At 43.0% G+C, this 19217-nt stretch overlaps 1 protein-coding gene across 2 annotated transcripts in view; it reads right to left on the bottom strand.

The window, feature by feature from the left end:
• The window catches only part of TBC1D9 (TBC1 domain family member 9), a 121049-nt gene that overhangs the window by 67298 nt on the left and 34534 nt on the right, over positions 1-19217 (bottom strand). For both annotated transcript variants that reach the window (XM_057728166.1, XM_057728165.1), the window contains exon 2: positions 5890-6000. In XM_057728166.1, the coding sequence (XP_057584149.1) occupies positions 5890-6000 (111 nt within the window). The remainder of the gene's footprint in view (positions 1-5889; positions 6001-19217) is intronic.

Here is a 19217-nt window from a genome sequence, read left to right on the forward strand (position 1 = left end):
GACAGGTATTTTCTTGACATAGAGAGTCTATACATATATATGTACACGCAGACACATATGTATATATACATGTGTGTACAGACACATGCACACATATAAAGTCTGGAAGGTGAAGATTTATAATGTGGTATTATTGTTTTTTAATATTTTATTTTCTTAGCTTATCTATATTTTCTAATTTCCTGCAATACACATGCATTGCTTAAAGAAAAAGCCATGTTCTTTTTTTAATGCTGCTGTGTTCCTAAGGATACAAGAATAGTTCTTGAGGTACAAAGACCAAGAAAGGATGAAAAAACACTGACCAACCTCCACATTACGTGTATCTCATGTGGAAGGCAACTAAATCACCCACTATTTCGTAATCTAGTGTAGAGAAATAGCAGAAACAGAACCAATTAGCGACCTTTCATTAAACTCTGTGTCTTACCAGCTGCCGACTAAAAGAATGTTTAATCATAAAAGCCACCATGGTACCGCTTAGAAAGGACCGGGCTGGGAGTCGGGGATGGGGGGTGAGGGTGGGTGGGAGCTGAGAACTTGATCTCAGCTCTGCACTAACTGGCTATACTTAGCAATGTGAACTTCGGCACTTCACCCCGTACCCTATCAGTCAGAGTGTTGGACAAGGTGGTAACTAATCTTTCAGTTCTGAAAATGAATGCCTATCTAGGCCCAGATGAGATTCTAAGATGGTGAAGAAAAGGGAAACTAAATCAACGGGCAGAGGAATCAAGGCACCATTCAGGGCTGTGTTATCAGTGAAGTGTCCCCCAAGCACACACCCTCTGCTCCATGTCCTTTATCAGTCCTGTTGGAAGGTCAGATGTATCCAGAGGGACTGTCAACACTGCCTTCTGCCCTTCCAACTGTAACTCTTCTGCCCCAGGGCCCTTTAAATAATGTCCTTGGAACTACCTGCATTTCTGTGTGGCCTTATTCTCATGAGGCTGTATAACCCTTCTTACTGTTCGCGCTTTCCAGTTCTTCTAATGGGGAGAGCCAAATGGGTTGCCTTCTACTTAAGTTCCTTGAAGTTCGAGAAGGGCAAAGGACTAGACTCTCTCCTGCCTCTGGGGCACGCAGGCCAAGATGCCAGCTGTTGCGGGAACACCTGAAGCTGTCTAGTGCCCTGTAAGAGCACAGCTGTAAAACACTCAAATCCTGGTGGGAGAGAGGTGGAGTTGTCAGAGTATAACCAGCTCGGCAAAGCAGACTGGACCAATTTCTATGGTATGACTTCCTTTATGTTCTTAGAAGTGGCAGGGAACTCTCTGGCGGTCTGGTGGTTAGGACCCTGAGATTTTCATCGCTGTGGGCCCTGGGTTTGATCCCTGGTCTGGGAACTAAGATCCTGTAAGCTGCATGATGCAGCCAAAAAACAAAAAAAAATTAAATTAAAAATGCAATTCCGTAGGCTGGAATCGATGGCACAATGGAATATCCAGCAAAGAGAACGATGGCTTCATTTTGGGGAGCCGTGAAAAGCAAGAGTCATTACTTAGGCAGGATTTTGGCTCCCCTTCCCAATTAAAGGTCTCAGTGCCAAAGAAACATAAAAAATCAATTTCTTCACACCAAGCTGCATACAGATGATAGAGGATAATAAAAAGAAGCATCTGAAAATAATGTTTCACCAAAGAACCCTTGTTTTTCATTCCCCTCTTCTTTCTGTATGGTTCCTACTGTTAAGGGCTGGGTGATTATTGTACTGGGAGTAAGTTAGACTAGGTCCAAAACTAGGTCCTGCCTGGCTTCATGCGGTTCAAGTCTAAGGCAGTCACACGACTAGGATTTACCGCTAAGACTACTGTTCTCCTACAGAAAGTGGCTGAGGTGAAGGCATTGATGGTAGATGTGCCCTTAGTTCAATTTACACAAATCAAAGACTCACAAGGCACGTGGCCTAAAACAAAGATCTTGAAAAGCTATGGATTCTACAAGGCAGTGAGTTAGACATTCAATTTTCTGCTGAAGCTTCTCTTACAGCAACGATTCACGAAATTAGAGCAAATTAAAAAGCTCTTGCCTGACTGTCCCACCAAATACCAACTCTGTAGTTTACAAAAAAAACAACATTTAAAATTACAAACTGGAAGGTCAGCCTATCAAAGAATCCTTTTTAAAGTAGCAGCTTCCGCTCTTAAAATCTTCTCGTGAAACGGAGCCAGGCACTTAGGTTTTAAAGAGAAATCGATAAGAAGGAACAATTAGTGGATGAATGGGACTTTCACAACGGTTGTCACTTCCGTGGAGTCTTCTACAAGGAAATTCTGGAACTGTCTCTATGGGTAATCAATACACATACAAAAGCTACAACCGCTCTGGGTTTCTCACAATGAGAGCACGCATTTGTGACAGGCATCCCTTACTGGGAACACGAAAGCACATGTCTTTGAGGTGTAAATTATGACATCAGCAGTTACTGCCCAGTGTTCCTTAGCTTTGGCTTGGCAAATAACTTAGGAGTAACTCAGCTTTGTTAACTCCGGGCTCTTCCCACAGAAGCTTTCATAGGAGCCTCTGCTTCTTACTGTCAGCTACAGATTGGTATTTGCCACTGGCACGTGCCATCTCCCTCTACCAGGATTAAATCATGAGCTGCTGCAGCTGCTGACTTTCAGCACCTCCTGAGAGGAGCTCAGGGTGGAGAGAGAAATGAGGCCCTCTGTGCTCTGGGAAACCTGGCAGACTAGGTCTTCAGATGGTTAGATATTTTCAGGAGCCGATTTCATGAGCCCAATGCTTGCATCTCCTCAAACCTAGAAAAGCACTAAAATCCTTCATGGTGACGTCTGCTTCTCGTGACTAGCAGTAACCTGCACGAGACGGGCAGAAACCTTCCGCAAACATGTGCTTGATTGCATGTGCTGCCCTCTTCACCAAAATCACACACGTACTGACCTTCCCCCCACCACTCTGGAGCAATTTCGCAGGGCTATCTGAAATGCTGTCTCCCGGGCGATAGTCCTCATTTTGCCCCCAATAAAACTTAACTCGCGACTCTCACGTTGTGCATTTTTTTAAGTCGACAGTAGCATGCCAAAGCCCCAGAGAAAGAGTGAGGAGTGGTGATATCAAGTAACAAGGGAGGAAAAAAGGGAGGGCTGAGGGGGTAGAAAAAGAAGAGGCACAGATAGATACCAGCTCTTCACAGCCCCATACACGTGCATTGACCTCGGAAGGTTCTGAGGGCTCCGAGGACCTCCAGGCTACACAGGTTCTCAAAAGCCTCCAGGCACAAGTGATGAAAGTGCTGGAAGGTGAGTGAGAGTGTCAAACCCTCGTTAAGTCCAGGGGTGTTGGTGGTTCTGCCTGATTTCTAATTTCCTTTCTCTTTCTTCACTTGCTGGCTCCACTGTCTATTTTAACACCATTCTACATTGCCAACTAAAGGTGACATTTTCCCAACCAACTCCCACAGGGCACTTCCCCTTCTACAGTGGCTATTGGGTGTTTCCCTTTGTGTTGAATGAACTGCACAGAAGGCTGGAACTCTATCTTACACGGGGTTACACTGATAAGTCTGTCTTCCTCAGGGTCCCAGCTTCTCTCTTCCTTTATCCTTTAGCCCTGTTGCTTTAATCCCCATCCTTCACTCCTGGGTGGTTTTCTCCCGGTTTTCACCCTGCTCGGACTCCGGATGTCATTCCTTCATTCACCAGAATGCATAAATGCTGATTTATTTCATTGTTTCTCATGGGGCTGTTAGCATCTGAACCAGAATAACTTTAAAGGGGCACAACTATAATACTAGAATTTCAGGTGCTACTAAATCCTTGAGGGTGCGTTGCTAGGGCACCAGGGCCTTCCAGCAGCCTAAAATCATACCCACATAACTCCCCCTACCCTTGCAGAAGGCCAGCCAAGACTCCTGTCTTTACTTGGTTGCCCCACCATCCAACGGCACTGTACGGTACTTGTTCACACTGGGCTATAACCGAGTATTTCCTTGTATTCTCAAGAGCAGGGGCCGGATCTAATTATCTTTTATATCGTTAGATCCCAGCACGACACTTCCTACCAAGCAGAGATCCATTTGAAAACTGACTGAAAGAGCTCCCAATGGCCAAAGCTGGAATAATTTCAGCAATAAAATAAAGTTGTATTGGATTATAACCCAAAGTACAGAGTAAGTATTCATGAGTCCACAGTGATAAAATTAACTGAGTAAGTTAAAACTCCCTACTCTGTAAGCGCGGGCTGTGCACGGTGACGTCCTTCCGAGGAGGACAGGACGGGAAGGGGAAGGAAAGAGTAACTTGACAGTGGAGAAACCTGAAAAACACTACTCCCGCCAGGTGATCAAGGACATCATCAGTCATCAGTCAACCTGAGAGCAGGTGCCCTTGCTTGGCATAATGTGACGAAAATAGCACTTTATCTCTGTGATCGTCCTCACAAAAATCCATCACCCCAGCCTAATTATGAGGAAAAGATCAGACGAATTCCACCCGAACCTCACTATTATCCATCAAAAGTGTCGAGTCATCAAAAACAAGCGAAGTCTGAGTAACTTCTATAGCCAAGAGGAGACTAAAGAGATATATCAACTAAATATGAAACAGTACACAGGGCTTCCTAGGTGGCGCAGTGGTTAGGAATCCGCCTGCCAATGCAGGGGACACGGGTTCGATCCCTGCTCTGGGAAGATCCCACATGCCGCGGAGCAGCTAAGTCCGTGCGCCACAACTATTGAGCCTGCGCTTTAGAGCCCGTGAGCCACAACTATTGAGCCCATGTGCTGCAACTACTGAAGCCCACGTGCCTAGAGCCTGTGCTCTGCAACGACAGGCCACGGCAATGAGGTACCCACGCACCACAATGAAGAGTAGCCCCCACTCACCGCAACTAAAGAAAGCCCGCGCACAGCAAAAAAGACCCAACACAGCCAATAAAATAAATAAATAAATAAATTTATAAACAAACAAACAAACAAAAACAGTACACAGGCTGGGATCCTGGGACACAAAAAGGACATCAGGTAAAAACTAAGGAAATCTAAATAAGTAAGGAATCTATTTAGTAATCCTGTATCAATATTGGTTCATCCATTGGAACAAAAGTTTCATACTAAGATGTTAATCATAGGGGAAACTATGTATGTGGAGGGTATGTGGCTGCTTTCCAAACTATCTGTTCAACTTTCCTGTAAATCTAAAACTGTTCTAAAGAATAAAATCTATTAATTAAAAAAAATCTAGTGGAGGCAAAAAAAAATAAAAAAAAAAAAAGGAAAAAAGAAGTGTTCAGTGCTGTTGCTCTTCCGATGGTTATTTGAAAAGCCACATGCAAAGATATAACTAAAAAAATCTTAGCCACTTTGGACTGGCAGTTCTTGTGAGAGATCTGATAACAGCATGACTATTTACCACCATTTTAAGCCCAGCACATTATTACAGAGTATCATGAGGAGAAATAAACAATCCGTACTCAGTAGGAAGGACTGCACTGGATAAGTAAGTATCACTTAGTCCACCCAGGACTCCATCATTTCCCAGCTTCCCAAAAGATAGGCTGGGGCCATGTGACTACTTCCAGCCAATGGGGTGTGAGTGAAAGTGGTGGCACTTCTTGGCCAAGCAAGGGAAACATAGGTGTGCCTCCACCTCCCACTTTCTCCTTGTAAGTTGACCTTGGAGGCTTTGCGTTCTACAGGGTGTTACCACAGATGGAGGTGACCACAGGAGCCAAATAAGACTTCACCACAGTTAGAAAGAAGCCTTTATTGTGTTAAGCCACTGAGATTTAGGGTTCATCTGTTAAAATGGCTATGGTTACTTACCCTAAAATATCAAGTGATTGCATCTCACAATTAAATGTTCCTTCCCTTCTGACTGAAAGTTGTTAATCATAACTTTTTTCCATATTTCCAAATACTGCACTTACCACAGGCGATGGTCCAATAGACCAAAGAATCTGGAGTCTGGTACAGAATTCGGTAAGGAGCGACGCGGGCACTGGAGTCCAACACGACATCAAGGGTGCCCACCAGGAGGCCTGAGGGCAGAAAAGGGGGAGAAATGTGTAAGGGTTTCCTCCAAATTCCCAGAGGCAGCAGTGTGGACACGCTCCTTCTGGTGGACCTGCCAGCAACCTCTCTCCCACTGCATCCCACCTGGACAAAACTTTCCTCTCAGACATGATGATGGTGACTCTACGTTATTTGTTCCACCCACCTCCAAGAGACACTGCACAAGCTAAAAGAGTGCTGGTTTCAAAGACAAAATCAGCAAAGCTCCTGGTTCAGTCCCTGGCACACGGTAGTATTGCTAAATGCCTGTTTCAAACAAAAAATAAGGTATTAAGCATTGATATCCTGGGGTCTCTGCTTTACCGACATTACACACGATGTGTATTATTTTCTCCCCTTTATCATCCTAGAAACAAATCCTTAATTTGAGTAACTTGGCAAGGCCACAGAAACCAATCACGTACATTTGAGTCAGTGTACCAGGCTGCCCCATGTACCATTTTCATGTGCCTCATTTTTCTTTTGTATTGAAAAGGTACAGCTCAGCTCAGCAAACCATGAGTGTCTACTATATGCAAGGCAAATCCTGTGAGCATGAAGCTAAATAAGACAGAGTCCCTAAGGCATTTACAATCCAGTAGAGGAGAGGGCCAGGCAGTATTCTAGGGCCGTTTTTAGAAGTGAACAGGGCTGTGAAACAAGCATTTTCCTGTCTCAACGGCAGAGTCCTTTGCCACTTGTCACATCACCCATTACAAGCAGAGATGCTTGGAGCCTGGTCTGCACTCTGCAAAGATGTAGCAATTAGGCTGAGGATCAGGAAAGGTACTGTGGTAGCAAGAAGCTGAGTTCTTTGGGCTGGAAACCTCAACAATCTTGCCAGGTCCTGGGGGAAACTCGCTCACATCATCCAAGTCAAGGCAAGTCAGAACATTCAGCAAATGAATTTAGCAATTTATTCCTGAGAAATACAAATGCCCAGTGTACTGACATTCACTTAAGAAGAGCCAGTGCCTTCTCTTGCCAGGAGTGCAAATTCTCTTATTACCACCTTTCATCCACTGTCCCCCTCTCCAGGAAGGTGTGCCTCCTTTATCCACACCGAGCCGGGATTAGACACCATACATTTTCTATACTATTCTAAAATTACGTGGACACACACACACAAATTCCACAGGGTCGAATAAACTAGATTCCTTACTTGGCAGGATGAATGTGAAAGATTTCCATAAAGTAAATGCCTATAATTACTCTAAAGCCAGAGGGAACCCACATATAGCAGGGCTTGGACTCAAGGACCAATTAGGAACCGTGGCTAGTTGAATAATCTTAGGACATTTTTTTCCAATATCTTGGTGTTCTCAATTGTAAAATGGACACAATATGATGATTACAAGATTTTGTTGTTGTTGTTGTTTCATTTTGTTTTGTTGTTTCGTTTTGTTGGCCACACCGTGCAGCATGGGCATGTGGGATCTTGATTTCCCGACCAGGGATCAAACCCATGCCTGCCGCCTGAAGTGGAAGCACAGAGTCAACCACTGGACCACCAGGGAAGTCCCATAAGATTGTTCTTTTTTTTTTTCTTTTAAAAAAATATTAATTATTTATTTGCTCTGGGTCTTAGTTGTGGCCGGTGGGATCCTTGGTTGTGGCATGCGAACTCTCAGTTGTGGCATGCATGTGGGATCTAGTTCCCTGACCAGGGATTGAACCTGGGCCCCCTGTATTGGGGGCACGGAGTCTTAACCACTGCGCTACCAGGGAAGTCTCAAGATTGTTATTAAAGACTGAATACATTAAGATTTGGGGGCAAGAGGCTGGTTGGAAGGGGTTAGGCAACCTGTCTAGAACCTGCCAAGACACTTCTTTCTTTAATTTTACTTTTACTTAGATTGTATGTTTTTTTTTATTATTTTATTTTTTCAGTTTTATTGATGTATAATTTTTTAAAATAAATTTATTTATTTATTTGTTGGCTGCATTGGGTCTTCGTTACTGCGTGAGGGCTTTCTCCAGCTCCAGAGTACGGGGGCTCCTCTTCACTGTGGTGCATGGGCTTCTCAGTGTGGTGGTTTCTCTTGTTGCAGAGCATGGGCTCTAGGCGTGCAGACTTCGGTAGCTGTGGCATGCAGGCTCAACAGTTGTGGCTTGCAGGCTCTAGAGCACAGGCTCAGTAGTTGTGGCACATGGGCTTAGTTGCTCTGCGGCATGTGGGATCTTCCCGGACCAGGGTTCCAACCCATGTCCCCTGCATTAGCAGGAGGATTCTTAACCAATGTGCAACCAGGGAAGTCCAGGTTGCATGGTTATTAAGGATGGCTTTGGGATGGAACTGATGGTAGCCAAGGCTCAGAGGGGGAGGTAAAGGCCCCCAGCCTCCCTTGCTCTGCCACAGTTAACTAGGGCACAGGAAGCACCAAGCCCAGTGCCTGGCCCCCAGCAGACTTCTCACGAAGCTCTGCTGAATCTGAATCACGGTTTCTTCTGACACTGTCACCACCAGTTATCTCCTGATGTGTCGTTCTGTAATAATGTCTTGAGGTTCAGTCCTGCCCCTATTGAATAACACACCTTGTTGATACCATGATACCACTGACATTCACTTCCTTCTACTCTGTCAGTCTGGGGTTAAGTCAACTAGTGTTCAGAAAAGCTCCGTCGTGGCTCCGACTCTGCTATGACCAGGTCTGGGGATGGACAGGCCATTTAACTTCTCGTAGCTTTCATTTCCTCATTTGTAAAGTGGTCGTTAACAGCACTTGCCTTCCTAAACCCAGGGTGTTAAGCAAGAAGCCTAGGGGAGGCTACAGTTGTCCCTTTGGTCTTTGTCCAAGGCCAGGAACCCACCTAGGTTCACTGCAAACCACAGTGACCATTAGCTGACCTGCATACACCAGGAAAAACAAACTTTCGCTAGAGGGGAAACAAATTCATTTGTTTGCTCTGGCCTGTAGGAAATACATCAAAAATCACAACTTTAGAGCCTGCAGAGTTTTCCAAGGGGTAGTTTTCCACATAATACCACACATGTGTGCATTTCTGTTTTCTCTGCTGTGACTCCGGTTTACTGCAAAGACCTCTAATTACTCTTCAATTATCTGCAGATGGAAGAGTATATTAATAGGCAAAGCAGAAGAGGGCCAACTAAACTGGACTGCCCTCTGCGTTAACTAGAAATACATGCGAACCAGGAATACAAATCCATCCCTCCTAATAACTGGATGTTGGTAATTCTTCCCTCTTCTTGAATCAAAATACTGGAAGTGTCACACATATTGTCTCTAAGGCACACAACCTTCAGCCCAGGGTTAGGGAGTCACAGTTAAGGATCAGGCCTCTGTGGTTTAATGAGCCTCTAAAAGAGTGTCACGGTAGATAAAGATTCTTCCAAGGGCGAGCACAGCTCACTGGGCAGAGCACCCGACAGAGGCAGTCTGGGTTCTGGAGTTCTTCAGTCCTGGCTCTGCCACCCCCCAGCTCCCAGACCCAGCCTCTCTGAGCCTCGGGTTCCCCATCCTTAATGTCTCACTAGACTTCTGTGCTCTGTAACACCAAGGAGGGAAGACCTCTGAAATGGTCCAACCCCACCCGCACATCCCGACCACCACAAATGTTCCCGACTGCAGTCTACCTCCACCATGCGTTATTCCTAATTAATAAAACTGAGTGGCTTCAAGGAGATTCCCCTGGAGTGTGGGCTTCTGATTAGATGCCAGCTCACCAACCTTGAGTGTGTGTTCACCACTGGCACAAACAGTTCCACGAAGATTTAGATGAATACCAACAGGCACATCCATATCTACCACAGGGTCCGTGTCGAAATATTTGAAAGTAAATTACAGACAGTATAATATTGGGATACCCTCACTAGGTGCATATACAGTTAAAAACATTTTGTAAAAGTTTTTTGAAAACTTAAGGCACTGGATATCCTAACAGAAAGTAATATTGTGAACTGAGACACATAGTCGGTCAAATCAATAAATACATTCTTTCATTCACTTTGTAACACTGACCGTGATTTTCCCTCCACCTGGAACGTTGTGCTTGCCCGTCAATGACCACTTTCCCCCACCTCAAACAGCAAACTCCTAATTATCTCACGCCATCTCTTTCTAACCCTGATCTCCCTCTGAGTTCTGCTTCTGTAATACCTACTACATTTACTTAAAATTGCATGCACATTTCGCCTTGTTCCATTGCTTCTCCTCTTTCCAGACTGGGAGCTCCATGACAGCAGGTCTGATTGAATTCTCTGGACTCCTGGACTCTGCATTTTGCTTGGAGCACGGCGAGCCATGAACACACGTCTGATGAAAGGACAGTTAGGTGTTTTTAGAAAATCTAAATAATAAGTTATTACCATGCTGCCTAATCTCTATTGAGACAAGGAGTCAAGACTCTGGAAAAGAGAAAATATTCCTCCTATACTCTCTGTCCACGCCGAATACTACATGATGGGAAATCTAAAATCTAGTCTAGAGAATGCCCCCCAAGAGCAGCAATCAGGATTTTCTTAGAAGTCTTATTACTCATCCCTCTGAAATGGCTGTCAAAATACTGAACCTTTCATCATTTCCCACACAAAGCACTGTTTTAGCAGCTGTTCTACTCAGCTATTTCTGGTGTTAAACAATCATTGATCGCCTGAGATAACTAAGTCAAATTACGGTCCTCAAAATAACTCTTCTCTGCAGCCACCTATTACATTAGCTTGGAGGCATCTTGTAACATTAAAGTGCTGTTTTCAAGAAGATTCAGAAAACACTCTGCAAAACTGGTACATTTAGGCCTCCCACCCACTGTGGGCACTAAAGGGTATGTGATGCAGACAGAGTCGTTCCCACTCCTGCACAGCCCCTCACCCCTCTGGGGCAGGGATGAGTCAGGAGAGTGCAGGACACATAGGGATGTGCTCACTGCAACCATCAGTCCACCTACTGATGATCTTAGGATAATTTAATGTCAAAGTGGACAAGATCCTAAAGCTCACTCGGCCTCCCCCTACTCCCTCAGCCTTGCAGCCAGTCAGAGATAGAGCCCTAAGAAGACCATGATGGAGTGGTCTGGGAAGTGGGCTGTCTCCTGACACAGAAGCTATAATAGTACCCACTAGGGAATTCCCCGGCGGTCCAGTGGTTAGGACTCGGCGCTTTCACCGCAGTGGCCTGGGTTTAATCCCTGGTCGGGGAACTAAGATCCCGAAAGCCACAGCGGCACAGCTAACAATGATTATGATGATGAGATTAATAATAATAACACCCAATTGAGAGAGTGTCTGGTATGTACTGAGCACCACCGTTTAATGAACTATTTCAAAACCACAGAAAAGTACAGAAAATTACAAAACACATATCCCACCCACTCTGATTTTGACACTTTATCTGCTTCAGATCTGTTGTGTGTTTTTTAGAAAAAACATAACACACACAGCAAAGGTTCCCTTTGTACCCCCCTCAGTCCTATTTCCCTCTCCATTCAGCACCCCCCAGTTTCTTATTCTTCCCATCCGGGTCCTAATACTCTGATTGATCCCCTATGTACGTACACGAATACAGATTTAACACTAATGTATATTTTTAAGTTTACATTAATGATAAGGAGTAGATACTGTTCTGCAATCTATTTTTGTTTTTTACCCAATGATACGTTTGTAAAATTTACCCAGGTTATACTTGTAAACCTGGCTCATTCATTTTAAATATTGTGTAATAGTCTGCTGTTTAAATATACTGTAATTTACCCACTTTCCTAATAAAGGACATTTGGGTTTATTTCTTTTTTCTTTTTTTTTTTTTTTTTTTGCTATAATAGGCACTGCAATCATTCTCTGTATATGATCCTTAAGCATGTGAGCACTTTCTTTAGAATCGAATTGGGTAAGTGTATGTTGAAACCTTATTAGTCATTATGAAACTGCTTTGCAAAGTGATTGTGCCAATTTACATTCGTGCCAGGAAAGTCAGAGAGTATCTGTTTCTCCATAATATCCCCAGCACTTAGTATTATCAGTTTTTTTTTTCCCACCAATCTCAAGGGTGAGAAGCAATATCTGTTTGTTGTTGAAATTTGCTTTTTTCTGACGATTAATGAGTTTGGGTATCTCTTCTTGTTTATTGGCCATTCCAGTTCCCTATTCTGAGTTATTTGCCTTTCCTACTATGCTGACATTTGCTGAGATTTCCAGGTCAGAAATTCAGAGTTTACAATTTAGAGGCTTCCACTCATATATACACTGGGTTTCGATTCACTTCAGCAAATACACACTGATATTTCTAAAGCCAGAGAGGCAGTACAACTGGATTTACTTCTTTACATATGTTCTATATCAATGCAAGACCTTGGGATCAGTATTTGCAAGCCCCTCTGCCTCCCTCCCACGTAAGGTTTCTGCAGGTCACAGGTTTCCACCTTGTCCTTCCACCTGCTTCTGCTTTTGTCATTGGTACCCTGCCTGTATCTCTTAGCACTTATGTGAGCTACATGATAATAGGCAGAAAGCACTTCAACAATAACATCCTGAAGCAGCTGATAACAGATATATATACAAACTCCAGCCACATCATAAGTTTTATACTTCTCTGAATAAATCTTGTTTGTTTGCTTATCTGTTTTTAAAGACTTCAAGGCTTCACCAAGTTATTTTACTTGATCTGGAATGTCCTATCTTTTTTTTTTTTTTTCTTTCTTTCTGGAAAACATCTATTTCCCTCAATACCCAGTCAAGGGTCACCTAATGCATCTGTTTTGCTTTCTTCCCACACTCTCCCCATCCTCTCGCCGCCCCCCCCCCCCCCCCCCCCCCCCCCCCCGTCAATTAACTGTTCCCTTGTCTGTGATCTGCCAACCACATTGCACTTCATATCACTAAGGCAATTATCACATTGTTTCCTACTGGGAAAAAAAAAAGGAGTCTCTTCCCACCGGGGTGTGAGCTCCTTGAGGCAGACACAGCCTTATTTACCTTGGCATTCCCAAGGCTTGGAATAATGTCCCGCACATCATGCCGAATATTTATAAAATGGGCCACAAAGTTTTCAATCTGATGGACATTAGGAGAAACCAAGAATTATTTTCAGAGCTTATTCATCTCTGTCCCACAGGACCCAGTATGACAAGTTCCAGCAAACTGGCCATAAATAATTAAACTTGTCTAAGAATCAGACAACTAAAGGAGACCGAGACTTGAGAAAAGGGCTAGAAAATTCCATCTCAGGGAGATAACGCAGATCAAACTCATATCTGAAACTGAAACTTACCATGGGAAATTAACTTCTCTAATTTCTGGAAGTAATCTGTTATTTTTTAATGAATATTGAGATTGATCTGGAATGAACGGGGATCAAAACTAGAGCTATTTAGGGAAAGCGTCAGTCTTTCTATTCTCCTACTTTTGGAAACTAGTGCAGAGATTAGCAATTGTTGCCCAAAAAAACACAAGAAAATGCAAAGATTTAATCAGTTTAAACTCTTGCATCCCCCACAAAGATTGGTAAACACTCTGTTTGCACACCATACTGGCCAGGGGACCAGGAGAGAGATTAGGGGACTGGCATATGTGCACAGCCTCGAAGGGGAAGGCTGGAATTGCTAGGTGAGGGTCAGCTTCCTACCTAAACCTGCACCTGAGCTTGTGATGTCAGCATTGTGAAGGCCCACCTGGGCGACTGCAGGCCAGTCACAGTTGTGTGTGAGAGAGAAATCCGGGCGATGGTGGGTCTCCACCTAAAGAGGTAAGGGACATAGAAGGTTTGGAGGGCAAGGTGCCTGTGGCTTGAGATGGGGGCAATACGTTTTCTCAGTGTCATAACCTCAAAGCATGGGTACTACTGGTTAAAAGGGAGAGACCAATCCCAACTCTGGGATTCTACTTTCAGCTTAGAATAGTCTGGCAGTGTTTCTGTTTTCATAAGCATTGCTTCTTTTCCAACCTCTCTCGCATATTTAGGTAAAAATGGTTTCTCCACATAGTTCAAACCATGATTATTGGCTGAAACAGGACACACAACTCTCCCCTCTCACCTTCACAGCTGCCTCTCAGGACACTAGTCCAATGAGATGTATATCACGGTGGCCATGAAATAGGACAAGTTACTAGAGGGGAGGTGGCCCGTCTACACACACACACACACACACACACACACACACACACACACACACACACGAGCTTGTTACTGTTTGTGGAAAGAGGAATTAATGAGAATTCTGCTAGTGTAGCAAATACATAACTGATTCTGTCAATTAGGATAGTTCTTAAAACTATTTGTAGTTGAGAATCTGTTTGTTTTTAGTTTCCAGTATGCTGCAGACTAGTACTTCTATAAAATATAGTGCCTAGAAAATACTAAAATATATCTATAGAATAGGAAAAGAGACAAAGAAAATACAAGTCTCCATTTTTTTCATTATTTAATTCAACAGACAAATGGCTCTAGCTTTCTAAATGCTTAATTTCAACTTCTATTCTTTAGCCCAAGGCAGCTGAAACAAACAGGCTGCAATCGGCACTTTAAATAGCACTGAATTAGGGAAGGGGAGGCTCGAGGGCAGCAACAGTCTTGGGACTGTGTTTACTAGAATCACGTATAGTTTTAAAGAGTACATTCAATTCTATGATATAATTTTTTATTTGGGAAATGAAAAAAAATTATTGCTCTGCCACTGCAAACTAAAATAAAATCCCACCAAATCATTTCTCGATTGAAAGTAAGAATACATGAATAGGGAAAGGCATGAGGTTTTTGTTGCATATTTATCTCAAGGGGCCCAGCTTTAAAAGTGCGGTGAAGAATCAGCCTGAAACCAACATGATATTGTACATCAAGAACATTTCAATTTTTAAAAATAATAAAAATAAATAAAAGAGTGGAGAATCTCAACTAGCCTATTAGGTGATCCCTGAAGAGACCCTTGACTCATTTCTTACCAAGAAGGGAGCAGGTCAGAGGGTAGAATGACAAGGTCAGGCAGGTGGCACACCCCCTCTGTAGTATTTCAAACTAATTCTGGATCACAGGGTCTTTGAATTTCATACTTATATAAGTACCCAGCAAGTTAAGGCTCCAAATATACGTTCATATTTTCCATCACAAAAGATAAAGCACAGGCTGGTTTATAACCAAACAACATGATCAGAAAACCGAAACTGGAAGAGCATTTCTCCTGCAGAGCCTTTGTCAAGCAGCCAATTAGTTCTGTGCTGCTCAAATCTCCCAAGCACCCTTGAAGGCCACGTCTTCCAGGAGCTGCTCCATTTCATCCTGCAGGCCAGTCTCTTAAAGTCACATGCACTCTCTCCTGCAAAATGGGAGGGCAGGTGGAACTGATTTTTCCCTCTCTTTAGGGTGGTGTCTGAGAAGAAACCACTAAAATCTCTCTCTAATACTGGGGCCCTGTGCAAAATGAAAATGCAGGTCCCCTTGCTTAAAAATGCTTAGGAATTCCTAGGCAGCCACTGCAGAACATTAAACCAAGCCTTGGGGTCCTTCTAAATGCAGGTCCCTGTGCACCAGCATGGGCCACATACCCAGGGGCCAGCCCTGACCCTGGCAGTGCCGTGGTGATTTCATCTCCACAGACAAGCTTGTTATTCTCAGACTTTTTTTCAGGGATTCAAGTCTGCTCTGATACAGACCAATGAGGACAATGAACTGAATTTATTCAAAAGCACTCCAGGCACCTGTGTGATTCAGTTCCTCAAATAAGCCCTCAACTCAGGAAGAGGAAGGTAGATGCATATTCATTATGTTTACAGCTGCTTCCATTTACATGACGGGAAGGTGTATTGATTGTCGTCTTGTCTGTGGAGGCAGGTCTGAGCGCCTGAAACTGATGGCTGAAGGCCGGCCAAAGTCAGCCACAAGAGCGAGGATGCAGGAGCTCTGCTGGTGCTGGTGCGAGCAATTCATTGGTGAGGAGCCCACTGCTTCTAAGAGATAAGCCACACCCACCACCTCAACGAAACCTGAGTGTGATGCTCCTTGGACCCCTTTTGTCAGCTGGGTCAAACTTGCAGGAGCCACTTACTGTCCCAAGATGACTGCCCATCCTTCTCCTAATTCAGCCAACCCCTTCTCCACAATGAAATAATATCACAAAATAGAAACAGGTATGAATTTAGAATTACATCTAGGCAACGACCTAGAATGTCTGTATGTATTACACTACATCTATAAAATGATATTTATACATTTAAAATCATGTCCTCAAATAATTATTTAATGAGATGGCAAAACATATCTAGTACATTATGTGAAAGAAAAGAACACCTACAAAACGCTAATTTTTGTTCTGTATGATCCCACTCTGTCAAATTACAAATACGATGTTGTCTATACTTCGAATCAGAACACTATTAAAGATTACAAAAATGAACACATTTGGTGGATAAAACTATTTGACTTTCTTTTGTGTTGTTTTGTTTCCAAAAGTTTCTCAAATGTACATGCAACACTTTTATGATGTAAAAAAAAATTTTGTTTTCTCAATTACTTCCAACCTTCTACTTTGGGCTTTCTTTACTCAAAGAGAGATTAAGCCATCAAGTAAGTAGATGGTTACTGTGTTTACATTAAAGCTGCTCCTTCACAACCCAGGTTAGTAATCTTGTTGCTAGGATGCAACATGGAAGCTAGGGGCCAATATCTAAATGAATGGCATCCTCAAAACACGCTCCGATGGAGAGGGGTCGGGCCTTTGTCTTTTACAAATTTTTTTAAAGTTTATTTTTTCCCCTTAGTATAAAAGCACAGTAATACAACAAATTGACACACATTAATACACATAGGGCTTAACCCAGTTGTAGTGGCTAGGTGTTTAATAACTAGCTTAGCTTAAGTCAGGACGTGTACAGTCCCAAAATAAAAACCATAAAAGTAAAATGAATGAAATTAGTTTTGCTACTTTCATCACTGAGTATTCACTACATTTTAAAACTGAGTACTCATTATATTTTAAGGACCCACAGTGTTGCCTTTAGCTATACATAAGTAAGGCAAACAAAGATGCAGTATTTGTTTCTACCTACATAGGAAATGGCTGGAAGGATGCACATCAAACTGTTAATAATGGTTCCCTTTGGAAAATGACCTCAGTATGGGGAGATGCCCCACAGGGGCATGTTAAAAAGTATGTTAAAAAGTAATTGTTATACTTTATAAAACTTTGTATTCATAATTATTTACAAGGTGCATATAATAAAGCAAAAATAAAAGAACTAATAAAGGAATACAAAATATCATAATGAAGATCGTGCCATAAGATTTCAGAAAGGATGAGACTCCGTAACCAATTAGCTCCAGCTACTTTCTGTCATGGGTACCTGCCTCCCTAAGAACTGGTCACTCTTAGCATGCATGGGTACCTGCCTCCCTAAGAACTGGTCACACTGTACAAAATAAGGCTGCCTTTCACCTGTGACTATGATCAGGGCAAACACACAGGGCTCGAGCGTGCCCTAAGTGGAAGATGACGCCAGCCCATCACACCCTCTCAAGGTAATCTGAGCTGAGACAGAGGAGGAGGAAAGCCAAGTAGCTATAGAAGCAGAAGCTGAAAGGATTCCAGGAGAAGGGAAGGCAGCAAACAAGCCAGGTGACACAGAGGCAGAAACACTGAGCTAAAGAAAAGATACACAGCAGAGGCTGAGGAAGCCAGGCACCTGCAGGAAAAGAGAGCAGAAACGTAGAGGGCAGAGGAGCGGGCCACGTGGCAGGGAGCCGAGGGGGAGGCTGGGAGCCACGTCCTACAGCTGTCACAGGCTTCCTGTCAGCTCTCCAGGCTTGGTTCCAGGTCGCATGTATCCTGGCAAGGAAAACCAGGCACCCGAGGTAACTTGAGTCTCTGGCTCTTGTAACCAAAAGTGTCCAACTAAGACCCTAACTACACCCCAGCTCCATCTAAGATGGACTCAATAAACATTCCCTTCTGTATGACGGCAAGGCAAGTGTTATGTAACAAAGTGCCAAGGCATTAACAGCAATTTAATAATACACTTTCCAGCCCTGCATCCAAATATTCCAGAACAGATAAAAATAGCGGCTGCAGAACTGCAATTAAAACAATCAGGCTATTTACAGGGGAGAGGTACAGTAGCAGCTTGGCTTGATCACTGGGTATTTTGTCTTGACTTTATGACTTTGAGGGCATCCAACTCTACCCACATACCCTCTTCAGAAGAACCCCGGTTCTAGCTTAGCATTAAGTCACCTGGACAAGACTAAGGGCTATTTCACTAGAGACATTTCAGTTTGTAATGGGTCAAGTGAAAGCAATCTTCACCTAACGTTCAAACAAAGCTTTAAAGAGAAAACCAAGCTCGGAGGACCTGAAAGTAAAGAGGACAACATGGCACCAACAAGTGGGAGAAACCAAACCAGGAAGCCTTCCAAAGATGGTTTGACTCTGCAAAGCCGGGTGTGGTGGCAAGTAATGCCCTTATTTCAAGTTGTGTATTGTGACCTGATGTGTTTTGCAATATATGTAAGTGACCTACAAATGTAGGCGAGTCCCTTATGGAATATATTAAGCCCAACTACGGTTTTTAAAGAAATAGTTCAGGAATGGCCTGGAAAGACCTTGTAAACTACTCTGAAAAATATCAATAATGGATGCCAAAAAAATAAAAAATAAAAAGGATCACTGGCAATAATAAAAGCAGTATACTGGCAAGGGGGAGAGAGGCATTTTTTCGCAAAGTGATTTCAAAGTCATTACCAAGGAACTGTTTTTTTTTCATGCTATGAACCAGACACAATAGACACAGAGCAGTATGACAACCAACTAAATACCAGCAAAGTCAATGACTCACGTATCTTCAAGCAGAGACTGAGGAAGAAAGACGAAAGGTAGGGGGAATTATTTTTATAGTATTGTTTTACTAATGAATGGAGAAACTGAAAGTAGTGAAGGTAGTGCTTTGTGTTTTTCACCCTGAATTACATCTTCTATACCTAGCTTCTTATTCTCTAAGTAAAAATGACACATGTACACATAAATGTATAAACATACGTACATATATAGATATACAGTATGCACACATACATGCACACACACCTCTTATACTACGCTCATTTAAAGATGCTCATTTAAAATGAGTTTAGAGCAGGGGAGGCTCTTTAAAAAAACCTTCAAATTTTGATTTCTATCTTTGGATTTAATGAAACACAATATGCAACAAAATAATAAGGTTACATCAAAATCAGTATCTCAAAGCTTTTTAAAAAGATAATCACAGGCAAGA

Source organism: Hippopotamus amphibius, chromosome 3 (assembly GCF_030028045.1).
Source record: "Hippopotamus amphibius kiboko isolate mHipAmp2 chromosome 3, mHipAmp2.hap2, whole genome shotgun sequence".
Classification (NCBI taxonomy): domain Eukaryota; kingdom Metazoa; phylum Chordata; class Mammalia; order Artiodactyla; family Hippopotamidae; genus Hippopotamus; species Hippopotamus amphibius.